The sequence below is a fragment of the Sorex araneus genome, chromosome 1 (assembly GCF_027595985.1).
Source record: "Sorex araneus isolate mSorAra2 chromosome 1, mSorAra2.pri, whole genome shotgun sequence".
In the NCBI taxonomy this organism is placed as follows: domain Eukaryota; kingdom Metazoa; phylum Chordata; class Mammalia; order Eulipotyphla; family Soricidae; genus Sorex; species Sorex araneus.
The window spans coordinates 11,314,936-11,331,001 of record NC_073302.1 but is presented as its reverse complement, the minus strand read 5'-3'; the positions used below and the strand labels follow the sequence as shown (position 1 = coordinate 11,331,001).

General features: G+C 59.2%; 1 protein-coding gene across 1 annotated transcript in view; it reads left to right on the top strand.

The window, feature by feature from the left end:
* MORN5 (MORN repeat containing 5) overlaps positions 1-13,476 on the top strand; it is a 30,313-nt gene extending 16,837 nt beyond the window's left edge. Inside the window, exon 5 of the mRNA XM_055131107.1 lies at positions 13,397-13,476. Coding sequence (XP_054987082.1) covers positions 13,397-13,476 — 80 coding nt within the window. The remainder of the gene's footprint in view (positions 1-13,396) is intronic.
* Positions 13,477-16,066: the final 2,590 nt, after the last annotated feature.

Below are 16,066 nucleotides of genomic sequence, written 5' to 3'. Positions count from 1 at the left end.
TCCTGCGGGCTTCCGGGAGCATCTGTTGCTGGCACATGAGGGAAGAGATGGACACGGGCGGACCAAGCCCTCGGGGACCCCCACACTGGCCCTGCGAGGGCTGGGTGGCTGTCCAGACGGACGCTCAGAGGCTGCCTTGGCTCCTGGCGGGTGCAGCTCACGGAGGAAGGCCTGGGGGCGGGATCCCACCTGCCCGGCACCTGAGGTCAGGCTGGGGCCTGCCACATAGGCCGGGAACCTCCCAGAATCAGAGCCGAGCTGAGCTGCTGCGGCCTGAGAGAAATAGGCAGAAGCCTCCCTCCCAGACCACGCGCCAGGCCCGCACCCTCCGCCTCGGGGCCTCCTTGGTGGCGTCCAAGTCTCTGCTCGTGACCCTTGGGAACAGCCCTTAGCCATCTGCGCCTCTACCCCCATTCCTAAGGTCACGGAAATTCCCTGGAGGGCCCTTCAAATCCAGGCAACGGTACACACACATACACACACACACACACACACACACACACACACACACACACACATACACACACGACTTCCTGGCCAGGGTCCTGATGTCTGTGGGTTTTTTTTTTTTCTTTTTGGGTCACACCCGGCGATGCACAGGGGTTACTCCTGGCTCTGCACTCAGGAATCACCCCTGGCGGTGCTCGGGGGACCCTATGGGATGCTGGGAGTCGAACCCAGGTCGGCCACGTGCAAGGCTCTCTATTGTTCCAGCCCCTGATGGCTGGTTTTGCTTCCTTTCAGAGAAGTGGAAGCCAGGCTGGTGTCCCTGGGGTTCCCAGGCTGCTCCCGCCTCAGGTTCTCAGAATCCTTGGGCCCTGGAGAGGCGGGCAGGGCTGCTGGCGGGCCGGGCCAGGCCAGGGGGCGGGAGAGAGCCCACCTGCCCACCTGCCGCCAGATGCCGGCTGCAGGAGCTGGAGCTGGGGAGGCTTCACTTCTTTGATCCTTAGCCTCCTCGCCCTGAAGAAGGGGCTTAGGAATCGAGCTCCTGAAGCCAGAGTAATGGGGCGGGCAGCTGGGAGGGCACTGCCTTGCACGAGGCCAACCCGGGTTCGATCTCTGGCACCACCCCAAGGGGCCCCCCTGAGCCCACCAGGAGTGATCCCAGAGTGCAGAGTCAGGAGCTAACCCTGAGCACTCCAAAGCGTGCCTCCAAGGGGCCAGAGCGAGAGCACAGTGGGGAGGGCGTTTGCCTTGCATGTGGCTGACCTGGGTTCGATCCTCGGCATCCCATATCCCCTGAGCACCGCCAGGAGTAATTCCTGAGTGCAGAGCCAGGAGTAACCCCTGAGCATCTCGGGGTGTGACCCCCCCAATAAAAATAAAAAGCAAAACAAAGGAGGCAGAGCTCCCGCAGAGGGTTGGGGGCCCGGGGTGCTGTTGCGGTGGTCCAGGGACGACCAAAACCAGTCCCTCCCCCCTGCATTCGGTGCTGAGTCCAGGGCTGGGCCCGAGGGTTGTGTCTCGGGTTTCTGCAGGATTCTGGATGTGCCTCAGATATTCTGGATGTGCCTGCCCCCACAGTGCCAGCACCCCCCCCCCCGGACTGGGGGCCTCCTCCTGCCCAGCCCCGATGCTCAGGAGTCTGTCATGAACCTCAAGCCCCTCGGAACGCAAACAGCACGAAGTAGCAAACTCATGGTCAGGGAGGAAGGCCAGCCTCCGCCCAGGCTCGGGGAGGAAGGCCAACTCCCGTTTGGACTCCTGTCCTGATGTGGATGTGGAATTGGACTCATCCGTGATTTTTCTTCTCCCTGCTATGCTGGTGCCAGGCCTGAGAGGGGTGGGCACAGAGAAGGTTCCCGGTACCAAGTGCCATCCAGGGGACATTGGACTAGGTTTTAAAAGGACAAGCGGGGCTGGAGCGATAGTACAGCGAGTAGGGCATTTGCCCTGCATACATTTGACCTGGGTTCGATTCCCAGCATCCCATATGGTCTCCCTGAGCACGGCCAGGAGTAATTCCTGAGTGCATGAGCCAGGAGTAACCCCAGAGCATCACTGGGTGTGATCCAAAGGCCAAAAAAAAAAAAAAAAAAAGCTGTGTGCCCCGCCCACCCCCTGCTGGGTCTTCACTTCCTGGGGAGGGGGATTCCCACATCAGTGTCTCTCTCCTCCGAGTGCCCTGGCAGGCAAGGGTCTGGCCCCACTCAGGATGGAGCTGGGGTTCAAGGCGGCGTGTCCTTGACCATGGATGGCCGTGAATAGGGGTGCCTCGGATCAGCCTGGCTGGGCACCTCCCAGCCAGTGAGCGGGACCTACCTTGGGGAGTCCCAAGCACCCCCCTCCCAGCGACACCTGCCCCCAACTTAGGAGATTCCTCTGGTTTCTTCCTGCCCAGCCCTGGCCCAGCCCCCGGCCACTCTATGGCTTCACTCCGACCTTCCAGTGACTAACACAAAGCGTGACCATACTCCCACATTGAATGTAAAATTGTGTTTGTGTTTTAAAACCCTGAATGAATTCTTACAACTTTGTCCAGTAAATCGTGACTCCAACCAGTAAAAAAAATTTTTAAATTTATTTTAAAATTTATTTTGGGGGGTTTGGGGCCATAGCTGGCAATACTGAGGGGCCACTCCAGGCTCTACAGTCACGAACCACGCATCACTGCTGGCACTGCCCCCAAGGGTTGAACCAGGGTCGGTCATGTGCAAGGCGTGTGTTCTACCCACTGTGCTACCTCCCCCTGGCCTGTGAGGCCAAGTTGTTTAACAGTCAGCTTTGATTTCCAAAGAGCCACAAGCACCCCGGGAAATTCTTGCAGAGTGAGGTGAGGAAACCACGCCTGCAAATCGGTTTCAAGGGTTGTGGATAATTTTTATTCTAAGTTTAATAATTTAGCCAGAATGCATTAATTTGGGGGCTGGAGCAATAGCACAGCAGGTAGAGCGTTTGCCTTGCACATGGCCGACCCGGGTTCGATTCCTCTGCCCCTCTCGGAGAGCCCAGCAAGCTACCGAGAGTATCCCACCCACATGGCAGAGCCTGGCAAGCTACCCGTGGCGTATTAAATATGCCTAAAACAGTAACAACAAGTCTCACAATGGAGACGTTATTGGTGCCCACTCGAGCAAATGGATGAACAATGGGACGACAGTGCTACAGTGCTTTAATTTTAATTTATTAACTAAAGTTATGACTTTCGCCTTGTAGAATTTAGAGCCATTTTCCCTCAAGCTGCTTTCATTTGAATAAGCCTTACATCCTCCCCGGCCCTCCGAAAGAGGCCAGAGCAAGCACACAGCAGGCAGGGTGTTTGCCTTGGTGAGACTGACCAGGATTTGATCCCTAGTGCCACACAGAGTCCCCTATGCCCCACCAGGAGTGATGCCCCTGAGCACAGAACCAGGAGTCAGCCCTGAGCACTGCTGAGCATGGTCCCAACACAGACAAAAGAGCCTGGCGGGGGCTGGGTCCTGCCCCTCAGTTCTCTGTGGATGAAGCAACCCAACCTACAGCCCCCGGCCAGTGACCCTGCCCCCACCTGCCCAGAGATGCCCTCTTCTCTGGAAGGCCCTGCGCAGAGGCCCTGACCTTTTGGCCTCCCCCCCACCACCTCTGCCAGCCAAGTTCAAAGCTTATTTCTTGCCTGGAACCGTCCTTGGATGCCGCCCTCCCTGCGGGCAGACCCACCCGGCAGCTCACGCAGCCCTGCCTTTGCACAAAGGGCGTCTCCCGGCTGTGGGCTGGCACCTGCCCACAGGTTGGGGCTGGAGCCTCGGTTACCACAGCGCCCTTCATAGTGGCCTGGACCCCAGGACAAGAGGAGGTCATGCTCTCACATGCCTGGTCCCTGGGCATCAGGTCACACATACACATGCATATATACACACATCTACACACATCCACACATATACACACATATACACACATGCACATATATACACAGAGACACATAAAATGCACAGACACTCATATATACATACATTAACTCATACACATATATACACAGACACACACATATACACATTTACACATACACACATATACACATACATACATAACATACAGACACAACGGCTCACACATACACATTCACACACACACACACACACACACACACACACACAGGACCCTCACACTGCCCCCTGCACCCACACACATGCCTGTTCTGTCTCACTGTGGCTTCCCTCTGTTCAGGGGAATGAGGTGGGGCAAACCCCCGACCCGCACACCACCGTGCCCGCCCCCCGTCCCATGCCCTGAGGAGAGGGTGAATGGGACCCCCTAGACTGAGCCGTCGTTGTCGGAGCCTCGTCCCTCTCCTGGGCCAGATTCTCCTTTCATCTGAGGCTCCGCCTTTTCCCAGTCCCCACCCAGCCCCCCCCACCCCCACCCCTGCACACAGGTTGTTCTTGATCCACAGGCGTGTCGGGAAGTTCTGAGCCCGGCCCGTGGGCGCCTGTTCCCCTCTCAGCCGGCTTGCTGTGGCCTGCCCACCTCACCTGGAGCAAAAACCATTAGCTGAGCTCCTTGAGGTCCTGGGCACTGACCCGGAGACGCAGTTCCCTGCCTCGACCTCCCACTCCAGGGCACCTGAGTCCCTGGGGGTGCTCTGAGTTAGCCCCTCAGGGGACCAGCAGATCCGGCATGATCAGGGCACATGCACCCAACCTGGCTTTGAGCCCTGGCGCCCCCCGGCCCCTGAGAACCAGCACTCTGACCCCGGTAACCCCTGGCATGGCAGCCCAGCATCCGGGGGCTGAGAACCCCAGGGAGGACCCCCCAGGCCTCCTGAGCTTGGGAGGTCCCCGAACCTCCAAATGAACCCTCACTGAAGGCGTTAATCCAGCATGAATTAGAGTCAGTCAAAGGGGGTCTCCTTGGGGCTGGAGCGATAGCACAGTGCGTAGGGCGTTTGCCTTGCACGTGGTCGACCCGGGTTCGATTCCCAGCATCCCATATGGTCCCCTGAGCACCGCCAGGGGTGATTCCTGAGTGCAGAGCCAGGAGTGACCCCTGTGCATAGCTGGGTGTGACCCAAAAAAGCAAAAAAAAAAAAAAAAAAAGGGGGGGCCTCCTTACTCCTTATTTCTACTTCCTGGGTGCACACTGGTGGGACCACCTGAGCCGTCCCCCCTCTGCCTGCGGCAGGGGCAGCCCCAGGAACCAGTCAGTGCCCGGAGGGGGCATGGCTTGTCCCGCACTGCCCAGCCAGTGGGCGGCAGGCCCTTGCCCAGGCGCAGAGCTCCGAGCCACCTGCACCCTCTTGGGGGTGGGCAGCCCCGTGCCCAGCACTGTCCAGGCACGGTCTCAGAGCAGCCCCCTGCCGCCCCCCCACCCGAACACTCCCAGCTCCCAACCTGAGTGGCAGCACCCCAAAGTGGGCTGCTCTAAAGCGTGGTCACTGTCCTCCCGCCCAGCATGGGGGTCCAGGCCCACCTGTCCCGTGACTGCCAGGCTCTCACTTCCCCCAGTGCCGCCTTGACCCGCTGGCCACCCCCATGCCACCCTCGGCGACCCGGGCCCCACGCGGCGCTGGTGCAGACCTGCCCGCCCTCCCCGTTGACGCAGGTCTCAGGCCAAGCCCGGGCTCGGGGCCCCGAGTGTGGTTGGGGTGCAGGGAGGAGCTGCCCTCTGAAGGTGCCCTGCGAAGCCGCTCAACCCGGGCGCTCCCGACGGAGGGAAACCACAGCCAGGCAGGGCTGCGGCTTGTCGTTTGCAGAGGGCGGGGAGGACAATCTTCCCCCTTTGTCCAAACACTACGAGGGGAACCTGTTCCTTTCATGTCCCCTCCTTGATCTACCTCCAGTGGCTCTCTGCTCACTGAGTGCTTATTAAGGACCCCACCGTGGGGCCCTGGGGGTGGACTGGCCAGGACTGGCCCAGGCGGGCACCGTGATCATGACTCATGACCTGGGACAGGGAGGAGCCACCCAGGCCACCCCAAATGCCTCCCCACTGCCACGAGTTCCCACGCGTCCCCGGTCTTTGCCCACAGTCCTGGAAAGACACGCGTCTCCCGCGGGGCACCCACTTGTGATGAAGGCAGCCCTCTGTCAGGCCAGGGCGGGCGCAGGACACGCTGAGCACAGACATGGCATGCGGGGGAGGGCTCGGCTTCCGCCCCCAGCACGTCGTGGTCTTCCTAGCATAGAGCTGAGTGTAGCCCCCCTACACCCCCGCACAGGCTTGGGCTGTGGGAAGCTGCAAGGAGGCGGGTTCGAGCGACTGGGAGTGAAAGCCATTAGATGAGGGGTCCTGAGATTAGGGCAGGGGAGCTGAGAGGGGGATGAAGTACGGGCCCCAGAGCCAGGCAGGCAAGTGAGAATGCCCCGGCTGGTTTCCAGGTGGCATCTCTGCGAAGCATCTCCTGGGTGCCCGGCAGACACGGCTCCTGCGGTTGGAGAGAGAAATCACAGCCCCAAAGTGAGAATAAATGCAGGCTCCTATATTGCAATCTGGGGCCAGAGGGGTGCAGGAGACAGAGGAAGGTGGGAAAAGTATCTTGAATGACTGGGGGACAGGCGTCTCCTCTTAGAGAACATGGCTCCCTCACCTCATCATTTGTATACGTTTGCCATGAACTTTCTTCTGGAACCAGTTTAGGTTTCCAGAGTGACTGCAGGAAAGAGTACATTGGCCAACCGGGGTGTGATCCCCGGCATCCCATAGGGTCTCTGAGTGCAGAGCCAAGAGTAGGTCCTGAGCACCGCCGGGTTGGCATCCCCCCAGAATTGGGGGGGAGGGCAGATGGAGAGGTAGTACAGGGGTGAAGGCGTTCGCCAAGCATATGGGATCCCCAGGACTACGTATGTTCCTCGAGCACCACCGAGAGTAATTCCTGAGCACGGAGCCAGGAGTAAGCCTTGAGCAGAGCTGGACATGGCCCAAGAATAAAATGGAAAGAACATTGGGGGTTTCTCTCGATGTGGGGTTTCTGCATGCTCGAGCTGGAGTTGGGGACCAGGCGGAGGCAGGATGCAGTGGGGAATGTCCTGTCCCTCACCTGCCATCACCTGGGGCAGGTTGCCCGGCTCACCTGGATGGTTGTGCAGGAAGCCTCTTCCCCTCTGTTCTCCGGGCACCTCCCCAAGGGCCCAGGTCCTTCAAGCAGGACGTCCATAGAAGCTGCGAGGAATTCTTCGGCGCATTTGTATTGGCTCTGATTTCCAGGTGTGCTTGTCAACCCTGGATGCTGCACCTTTTGTGCTTGTTTATTGGTTTGTTTTACTTTGTTTTGGTTTGGGGCCACACCCAGCAATGCTCAGGGCTTCCTCTCCTAGCTCTGCACTCAGGGACCACTCCTAGTGGGCATGGGGGGCCGAACATTGGATTGGCCAGTATGCAAGCTAAACACCCTGCCCGGTGGACGATTGCTCCAGCCCAGGATGCGTTAGAAGTTCAAAAATCCTCCAGGAGTTTCTAGGTATCTGGATATTAATTTTGAAATTTTATTTATTTATTTATCTTTATGAGTCACACCCGGCAATGCACAGGGGTTACGCCTGGCTCTGCACTCAGGAATTACTCCAGGTGGGGGGGGGGGCGGGGGGCTGGAGCGATAGCACAGCGGGTAGGGCGTTTGCCTTGCACACAGCCGACCTGGATTTGAATCCCAGCATCTCATATGGTCCCTCGAGCACTGTCAGGAGTAATTCCTGAGTGCAGAGCCAGGAGTAACCCCTGAGCATCACCGGGTGTGACCCAAAAAACAAAAAAAAAAAACAAACAAAAAAAGGAATTACTCCTGGTAGTGCTCAAGGGACCATATTGGATGCTGGGAATCAAACCCAGGTCGAACGCATGCAAGGCAAACGCCCTCCCCGTTGTACTGTCACTCCAGCCCCCTATTTTTTAAAAAAAATTAATAAAAGGCAGAAAATGACCCAACCGCGGGGGTGGGGACCAGCGATAATGTTTTCTGTGACTGATACATCTCAAGGGAGGGCTGGGAAACGCCAATACCACAGCACCTCTCCCCGCCCACAGTCCAGACCTGATCGTCCCTCACATTTTCCTTTCAGCATCTTCCCATTTTTCCTTCTGTACATGAACTTGACAGAGATTACACTGCCTGTGCTTGCCATTTCTTACTTCTTCCCACCTTAAAAAAAAAAAAAAGCTGTAGGAGGGGCTGGAGCGATAGCACAGCGGGTAGGGTGTTTAGCCCCAGCACCCTAAGGACTTGCACGCGGCTGACCCAGGTTCGATTCCCAGCATCCCATATGGTCCCCTGAGCACCGCCAGGGGTAATTCCTGAGTGCAGAGCCAGGAGTAACCCCTGTGCATCGCTGGGTGTGACCCAAAAAGAAAAAAAAAACTGTAGGAAAAAATAAAACCAAGAAACAAAAAATTGTAGCAGGAGAGGAGTGCAGTGGGTTAGGTACTTGCCCTGCGTGTTGAAGACCCAGGTTGGAGCCCCAGCACCCTAAGGACTCCTCGAGCAGAGTCAGGAGTGATTTATAAGCACAGCGTCAGGAGTGACCCCTGACCCTGGCCAGATGTGCTCAACACGCCACCCCAAAAGAGCATCAGAGACGTTTGTACACTCTTCATAACCGTTTTCCCCCAAAAGCTGCTAACTTGTCTTTGTTTTTCTTTTTGGATCACACCCGGTGATTCTCAGGAGTGACTCCTGGCTCTGCACTCAGGAATTACTCCTGGCGGTGCTCTGGGGGACCATACGGGATGAAGGGGATCGAACCTGGGTCGGCCGCATGCAAGGCAAACGCTCTATCCCTCCAGCCCTAAAGCTGCTAAACACCAGCTCACAGATTCTCCCACTCTGCCCTTGCTGGGCACAGGGCAGGTATTTAAAAATTATTTGTCAAGCGAATGAATATGTGGCAAATATTCCTTTTTCTTTTGTTTTAGAAAGGCAAACTCTTTCCCCGTTTCTTGCTTCTGAACAGTCCTGGGGCCAGCCAGCTCCCCCTGAGCTCAGGCAGGCCCCAAACTTTCCCAAGATAAATGCACCAGACCAGAAATCTCTTTTCCTTTCCCCTCTGAACCACGGGCAGTTGTGCCCAGGGTAATAATTTTCAATTGATGAAAGAGTTTATGGGAGTGCTTTCTTCCATCCAGTCCCCAGCCAGCCAGTCCCCCCCCCCTCAACCCCAACTCTCCCGCCTCTCCCCTCCTGCCAAAAATTGGGGGGGGTGTGCAAAAATGATGGGAGAAGGTGAAGATGTTCTCAGACAATCATATTAACATATTCCAACAATCGCAATTTGCAAGAGAGTAATCACAACTGCCGGGATCTGGGAGGCATTAATCAAAGCGGCAGGTTTAATTCCATTTTAAATATTGATGAAGATGTGCTGCTGCTCCCGTAGCCTCACCCACCCTGGCGTTGGCAGGGCCAGGGGCACCCTGGCGGCTGCGGGCTGCGGCGGTGAGAGGGATCTCCCCCCCCCCCCACCCCCGGCAAGAAGAGGAGGTGGAGGGGCGGGGTGGCGAGCAGCTGCCGGAGGGAGGGGCGGCATCTGTGATTCAAATTGGGGGGCTGAGCCGCCAGGTAGAGAGTGAAAGGGGGAGTGAAGAGGCCTGTTAAGTCCAGGGCTGTCAATCGGGGACGGCCAGGGAGGGGCCCAGGACTGGTGCAGCACAATGAGCCGGGCCCGGCTGGTTTCAGGGGTGAGCGCTGAAGAGGTTGCAGCTGCATTGACTGCATCGCCGGGGACTTCAGAACTGTAATTATCAGCCAGGCGCTCGCCGCGTGGCAAAAGTGGGCTTTGCCTGCGCTTAACTCCTTGTGTGCCAAGGCCCTCCCCCCTCACGCCCGTGCGCCCCGGGGCGGGGTGTGGGGGGGGCATTGGGGAGCCCACAACCCACCCCCCACCCAACTGAGTCCCAGGCAACCTCTCCAGGGGAAACGGAGGCTCACTCACGGGCTGCCTTGGCGACAGGTCTCAAAGGCCAGAGCCACATTCCTGAGGAAGAGAGAGAGAGCAGGGGAGGGCCGGAGAGGCAGCACAGCGGGGAGGGTGCTCACCTACCTTGCACGCGAGGTCAAGCCCAGTTTGATTCCCCGGCACCCCCACAGCGTCCCCTGAGCCCTGCCAGGAGTGGTCCCTGAGCACAGAGGCAGGAGTCAGCCTTGAGCGTTGCCAGGTGTGGCCCCCAGCACCAAAAAAAAAAAAAAAAAAGGAATTTAAGCGACATAGTGAGGATGCAGGTAGGCAGGAAGAGCCTGGGCTCGCTCTGGGGGCAACCGCCTTGTCTCCAGCCCCCCTGGGGTCAGGCCTCCTGACCTAGCGGGCCTAGTTCGAATCCCACCCATTCGGACCTGGGGCAAATCTGGTCCTCTCTAGGAAATGAGGGTGATCCCAGCTCCCCGGGGCCGGGGAGACACGACAGGGGCTAAGGTGCTTGTCTTGCGTGCAGCGGACTCAGTTTCCATCCTCTGCGCTGTATGTGGTCCCCTGAGCACTGCTGGGTGAGCCCCTGAGCACACGGCCAGGAGGAAGCCCCGAGCATTGCTGGGTGAGCCCCTGAGCACACAGCCGGAAGGAAGCCCTGAGCACTGCTAGTGAGCCCCTGAGCACTGTCACTGCCAGATGTGCCCCCTTGTGCACACAGCCCTCCCCCAGAGGAAAAATCGTCCACCTGCTCCTGGACCTTTACACGGACTGGGGTGTGCAAAGACCCTGCTGCTGGGGCCTGGGTCTGGCACTTTCGCAGGAGCCAAAGCAGGGGGCTTGGAAATGGGGTGGGGGAGGGGCTCTGATTTGGATAAGGTGGGGGGGGACTGGGGCTCGCCCTCCAGCTCTGGGCAGGAATCCCCCCTGAGGGCCCACTGGCGCCCCTGAGGACAGAGGCCTGGAGGCAGGGCCGGGGGGCCGGTCCTCATGACCCCAGAGAGCCCAGGGCAGGCACAGCTGGGGGTCCCGGGACCCTCCTCCTGGACTAGAACCCCAGCCAAGTTCCCCCACAAACCCACAAACTCCTAGAAACCAGGAGGTGGGGGGGCACCCAGCGGCTCCCCTCCCCCCAGCCCCCTCCCCTGGGGAGGAGGGAGTGTGGAGCACGGCAGGAGCCCGCGGCGGGCGTGTCAGAGAGGTAGGTGGGCAGGGAGCCGCCAGCCCAGACCCGCCAGGCAGGACACAGCGCGACTCCCAGCGCCCGGCCCCCGTGGAAATTGGAACCACATTCCCCCACAAAACAGCAGGACGTGCCCGCCAGAGCCGCCTGCACACTCAGGGGTGCGGACCCCACCGTTGGAGCCGGTCCTTGTGGTGGGTCCTCGTGCTGGTAGGGGGGTGGCGGGGGCGGGGGGTAACGGGGAGCTGCAGAAGGCGGCTGGTGGGGCGGGGAGGGGGGGGGCCGGGCAGAGGGCTGGTGAGGGGCTGTGCCCAGGAGGCTGGGAAGAGCCGTCCAGGCCTGCAGGCAGACGGCCCTCGGCTGGCCCAAGGCTCACCCCGCACCCCTGCCCCTCCCTGGGGGCCGGCACGCCCCTCCGTGCCATGGCACAACTGTGGGGAGGACAATAGCACAGCGGGGAGGGCGTTTGCCTGGCACGAGGGCGACCCAGGTTTCCCAGCATCCCATATGGTCCCCCGAGCCAGGAGTCTTTCCTCAGTGCAGAGCCAGGAGGAACCCCTGAGCATCACCGGGTGTGACCCCAGAAAGAAGAAAAACTGTGGGGAGAGCTGGACAGACATCAGGGCCCTGGCACGAGGCCCCGGCTCCCCTCACCACCCTCGGGAAGAACCTAAGAAAATAAAGGGGGTCGGCTCCCACTGGCTCTCGGAAGGGTTGGGGTGAAGAACCCAGGGCTAGGCATTGGAGAGGGCAGCCTGGAGGGCACTTGTCCTGCACACGACCGACCCGGGTTCCATCCCCAGCACCCCATATTCCTGTGAGCCCCGGCAGAAGTGATTCCTGAGCACAGAGCCAGGAGTCACCCTTGAGCACTGCTGGGTGAGCCCCCCAAAAAATAAGAAAAGAGGGGGCTAGAGCGATAGCATAGCGGGTACGGCGTTTGCCTTGCATGCAGCTGATCTGGGTTTGATTCCCAGCATCCCATATGGTCCCCCGAGCACCGCCAGGGGTAATTCCTGAGTGCAGAGCCAGGAGTAACCCCTGTGCATCACCGGGTGTGACCCAAAAAGAAAAAAAAAAAGTAAGAAAAGTGAAAGAGAGCAGAGAAAGAAAAAGAAAGAAAGGAAGGAAGGAAGGAAGGGAAGAGAGAAAGGAAGGAAAGAAAGAAAGAAAGAAAGAAAGAAAGAAAGAAAGAAAGAAAGAAAGAAAGAAAGAAAGAAAGAAAGAAAGAAAGAAAGAGAGAGAGAAAGAGAGGAAGAGAAAGGAAGAAAGAAAGAGAGAAAGAAAGAAAGAAAGAAAGAAAGAAAGAAAGAAAGAAAGAGAGAAAGAAAGAAAGAAAGAAAGAAAGAAAGAAAGAAAGAAAGAAAGAAAGAAAGAAAGAAAGAAAGAAAGAAAGAAAGAAAGAGAAAGAAAGAAAGAAAGAAAGAAAGAGAGGAAGAGAGGAAGAGAGGAAGAGAGAAAGGAAGGAAGGAAGGAAGGAAGGAAGGAAGGAAGGAAGGAAGGAAGGAAGGAAGGAAGGAAGGAAGGAAGAAAGAAAGGGAAAGAAAGAGAGGAAGAGAGGAAGGAAGGAAGGAAGGAAGAAAGAAAGAAAGAAAGAAAGAAAGAAAGAAAGAAAGAAAGAAAGAAAGAAAGAAGGAGGGGCTGGAGCGATAGCACAGTGGGTAGGGCATTTGCCTTACATGCGGCCGACCCGAGTTTGAATCCCAGCATCCCATATGGTCCCCTGAGCACCGCCAGGAATAATTCCTGAGTGCAGAGCCAGGAGTAACCCCTGTGCATCACTGGGTGTGACCCCCCCAAAAAAAAGGAAGAGAGAAAGAGAGAGGTAAAGGGAGAGAGGGAGGGAGAGAGAGAGAGAGGGAGAGAGAGAGACAGAGAGAGAGAGAGGGAGAGGGAGAGAGAGAGAGAGAGAGAGAGCGCCAGCCCAGGGTCAGAGAGAGCTCTCTCAGGCACAGGCTTTGCATGCAGGAGGCCTGGGGCTCTGTCCCCATCACCTTGTGCTCCCCTGAGCACTGCAGGGAGGAGTTCCCAAGGACAGAGCTGGGAGCCCCGCCCCCAGTGAAAAAGAAACAGGAGAATGGAGGGGCTGGAGAGATAAGAGAGTGGGTAGGCGCTTGCCTGGCATGTGGCCGACCCAGATCCAGGTCTGATCCCCAGCACCCCAGAGGGTCCCCAGAATCTCGTCCAGTGTGACCCTAACTGCAGGGTCGGGAGTAAGCCCGAAAAGCCACGCGGGTGGGGGCCCCAAAACCAAAAGTGAAATGAGAAGGAGGAGGACGAGCCAGACAAGGAGGCGGCAGGACCCGAGGGCTGGGGGGGCGCTTTCTGAAGGCCAGGCAGGCCCGCCCCGGGGGCCCGCACCATCTGCCTGGGCGTGACCGTGACCAGCCTCCCTCTTCCTCTGCAGATGATGACGAGCACGAGTGGATCACCCGCACATGCCGGAAAGGCTGGGACGAGAACAAGCCCACCTGGTCCGAGGTGTGAGCCGGGCGGCGCGGCGGTGGCTGCCGGCCTCCCGGGACGCCCGCGGGGTGGCACCGGGACCGACCCGGGAATAAAGGCACCCTCAGCCCCATGTACCTCCTGAGTGCAGGTGGGGACGAGCCCGGGGCCCCGCTCGCCAAGGGCATTTCTAGGCGCACGGAGTCTGAGCCCCGTCGGAGGAGGGGGGCTCCTCGAACGGGCAGCCGCGGGGTGCGGGCCACAGGCCGCCTTGTGGATTCTCTGCGCTCCTCCCAGCAGCTTGTCAGAGGGTTGAGTGTCCCGAGGACAAGCTGGGCCTCCAGGACGAAGAGCCTGGCCCTAGGCAGAACCATCGCTGTGCGAGCACAAAGCCCGGTTTTCTCATGCCACTGAGTCACGGAGCCACCCTGCCACCCCCGCCCCGGTACGGCGCGAGAGAGGGCGTCTCTGGCATCCCACACACCTGGGTTCACAGCCCAGCCCTGGAGCAATGGCACAGCGGGGAGGACACGTGCCTTGGACACCGCTGACCCGGGTTCAATCCCCGGCGCCCCACATGGTCCCCCTGGGCACTGCCGGAAGTGATTTCCGAGCTAGGAGTCGGCCCTCACTGCTGGGCGTGGCCAAAATAATAAACCCCCAAAACAAACTAAAAGGGCCAGAAAGAAAGCACAGGGCACTCACCTGGGGTGGGGCTGAGCCAGGCTTGACCCAGTGTCACACACGGTCCCCCCCAGCACCGCCAGGAGTAATCCTGAGCGCATAGCCAGGAGTAAGCCCTGAACATCACTGGGTGTGGCCCACAAACCAGACAAGAAAACAGCTACACACACACATACACACACACACAGTCGCAAGCACAGGCACGTGTAGTATACCCCCAACCCAACCCAAAAAAACACTCTCCTAAAGTATAAACCCCTGTGGAGCTGTGGAGTGATGGCACAGTGGTTGGGCGTTCGCCTTTCACGCGGCTGACCCGGGTTCGATTCCTCCGCCCCTCTCAGAGAGCCCGGCAAGCTACCGAGAGTATTGAGCCCGCACGGCAGAGCCTGGCAAGCTACCTGTGGCGTATTGGATATGCCAAAGACAGTAACAATAAGTCTCTCAGCGAGAGACGTTACTGGTGCCCGCTCGAACAAATCGATGAGCAACGGGATGACAGTGACAGTGACAGTGAAAGTATAAACCCCAGCTCCACTGCCTCTACCATGGACGGGCTGGGGAGGCTGAAAGGGAGGAGAGTGGCGCGGGATGTCTGGGAGTCTGCCCGAGACTTGTGCCAGAGGGTCACGTGTGGGCCGGCGTGTCAGCTCTGCATCCCCAGGAACCACACGGTCCCCCATGGCCCCTGAGCACCGAGCTCCAGAGAGCACTCAAGTTCAGCATGATGTGGCCCCCAAACAGGCCCGGATCTTTGTTGTCTGTGCGTGGGACGGGCTGTCCCTTACAGCCCCCCGGGGGAGCACGTGTGTCAAGGGAAAACCCCGTGCAGTCTGCATCTTCGATTGAATGTCCTTCTTTACCTTTGGGGGTTTTGTATGTTTTTTGTTTTTGAACCACACGTGGCGGTGCTCAGAGATTACTCCCGGCAGTGCTCAAGGGGCCCTACCGGATGCCGGGGATTGAACCGGGGCCGGCCACATGCAAGGCAAGCTCCCGACCCACTGCAGCCCCATGACCCCATGAACGTCCCCCGTTAGAGGCTGTTTAACCCGCTGAGATCTCTCACCTGCAAGCTGGGGGCCCGTGGGGAGCGGGCACAGGCCGGACGCACTGGGCAGTGCCAAGACTGGGGCCTGGGGTCACCGCCCCCTTCCCTACCCTAATGCAGTCACGGGGCAGAAGGACAGGATGGTGCCCCACCAGAGGGTTCGGGACAGAGGGCATCTTCACGAGGACAACAGGTCGAAAGGAAACCACGGCCAGAGCGGCCCGTCCACCCACACGAGCATCTCGCAGAGAGGGCGCAGGGGTGGGAGGGCGAGGGGCGAGGGCGGGGTCAGCGAGCAAAGCCTGGAAACAGCGCGTAAGGAGGAACCGAAGAATGACCAAACACCGGGGTGATGACCTGGCCTAAGCGGAAGTCTGGAGAGGATCTGGGTGGGGAGAGGCAGGGAGGGGGCTCCCCATTCCACACGGGCTCAGCCCGCCCTGAACAAACCCCCAGGGGCTGAAAGCTTCCCCAGCCGAGAGACGCACGCGTTCCCCACCGCACACAGCAGCCGGGAGACCACCCAGGGGTGCACGGAGAACGTGCCCTGCCCGGTGTCGACACTGGCCCACTCTCCCCCGCTGTCGTCCTCTCCCCCGGCCCCCTCATCTGTCCCACCCCCCACCTCCTTTGGGCTCCCACCCACCCAGTGCCCCTACCCCGAATAGAGCTCCGTGAGGGGGACCCCCGCTCCGCGCCTTCCCCGTTCCCTGCTGGCCCCTCTGTTCCCAGCAGGCGTGAGTCACAGCTGGGCTGGAGGCGGCAGGGGGGGGCGGGGGGACAGTTGTGACAGGGACAGCTGAGTCCCAAGGCTCCTCCGGGGGGGGGGGGGGACAGGGCCGGCGCAGCGGGCAGGGAGGGGCGCCCCCGCGGAGGGTGTGCATCCAGGGCCGGCAC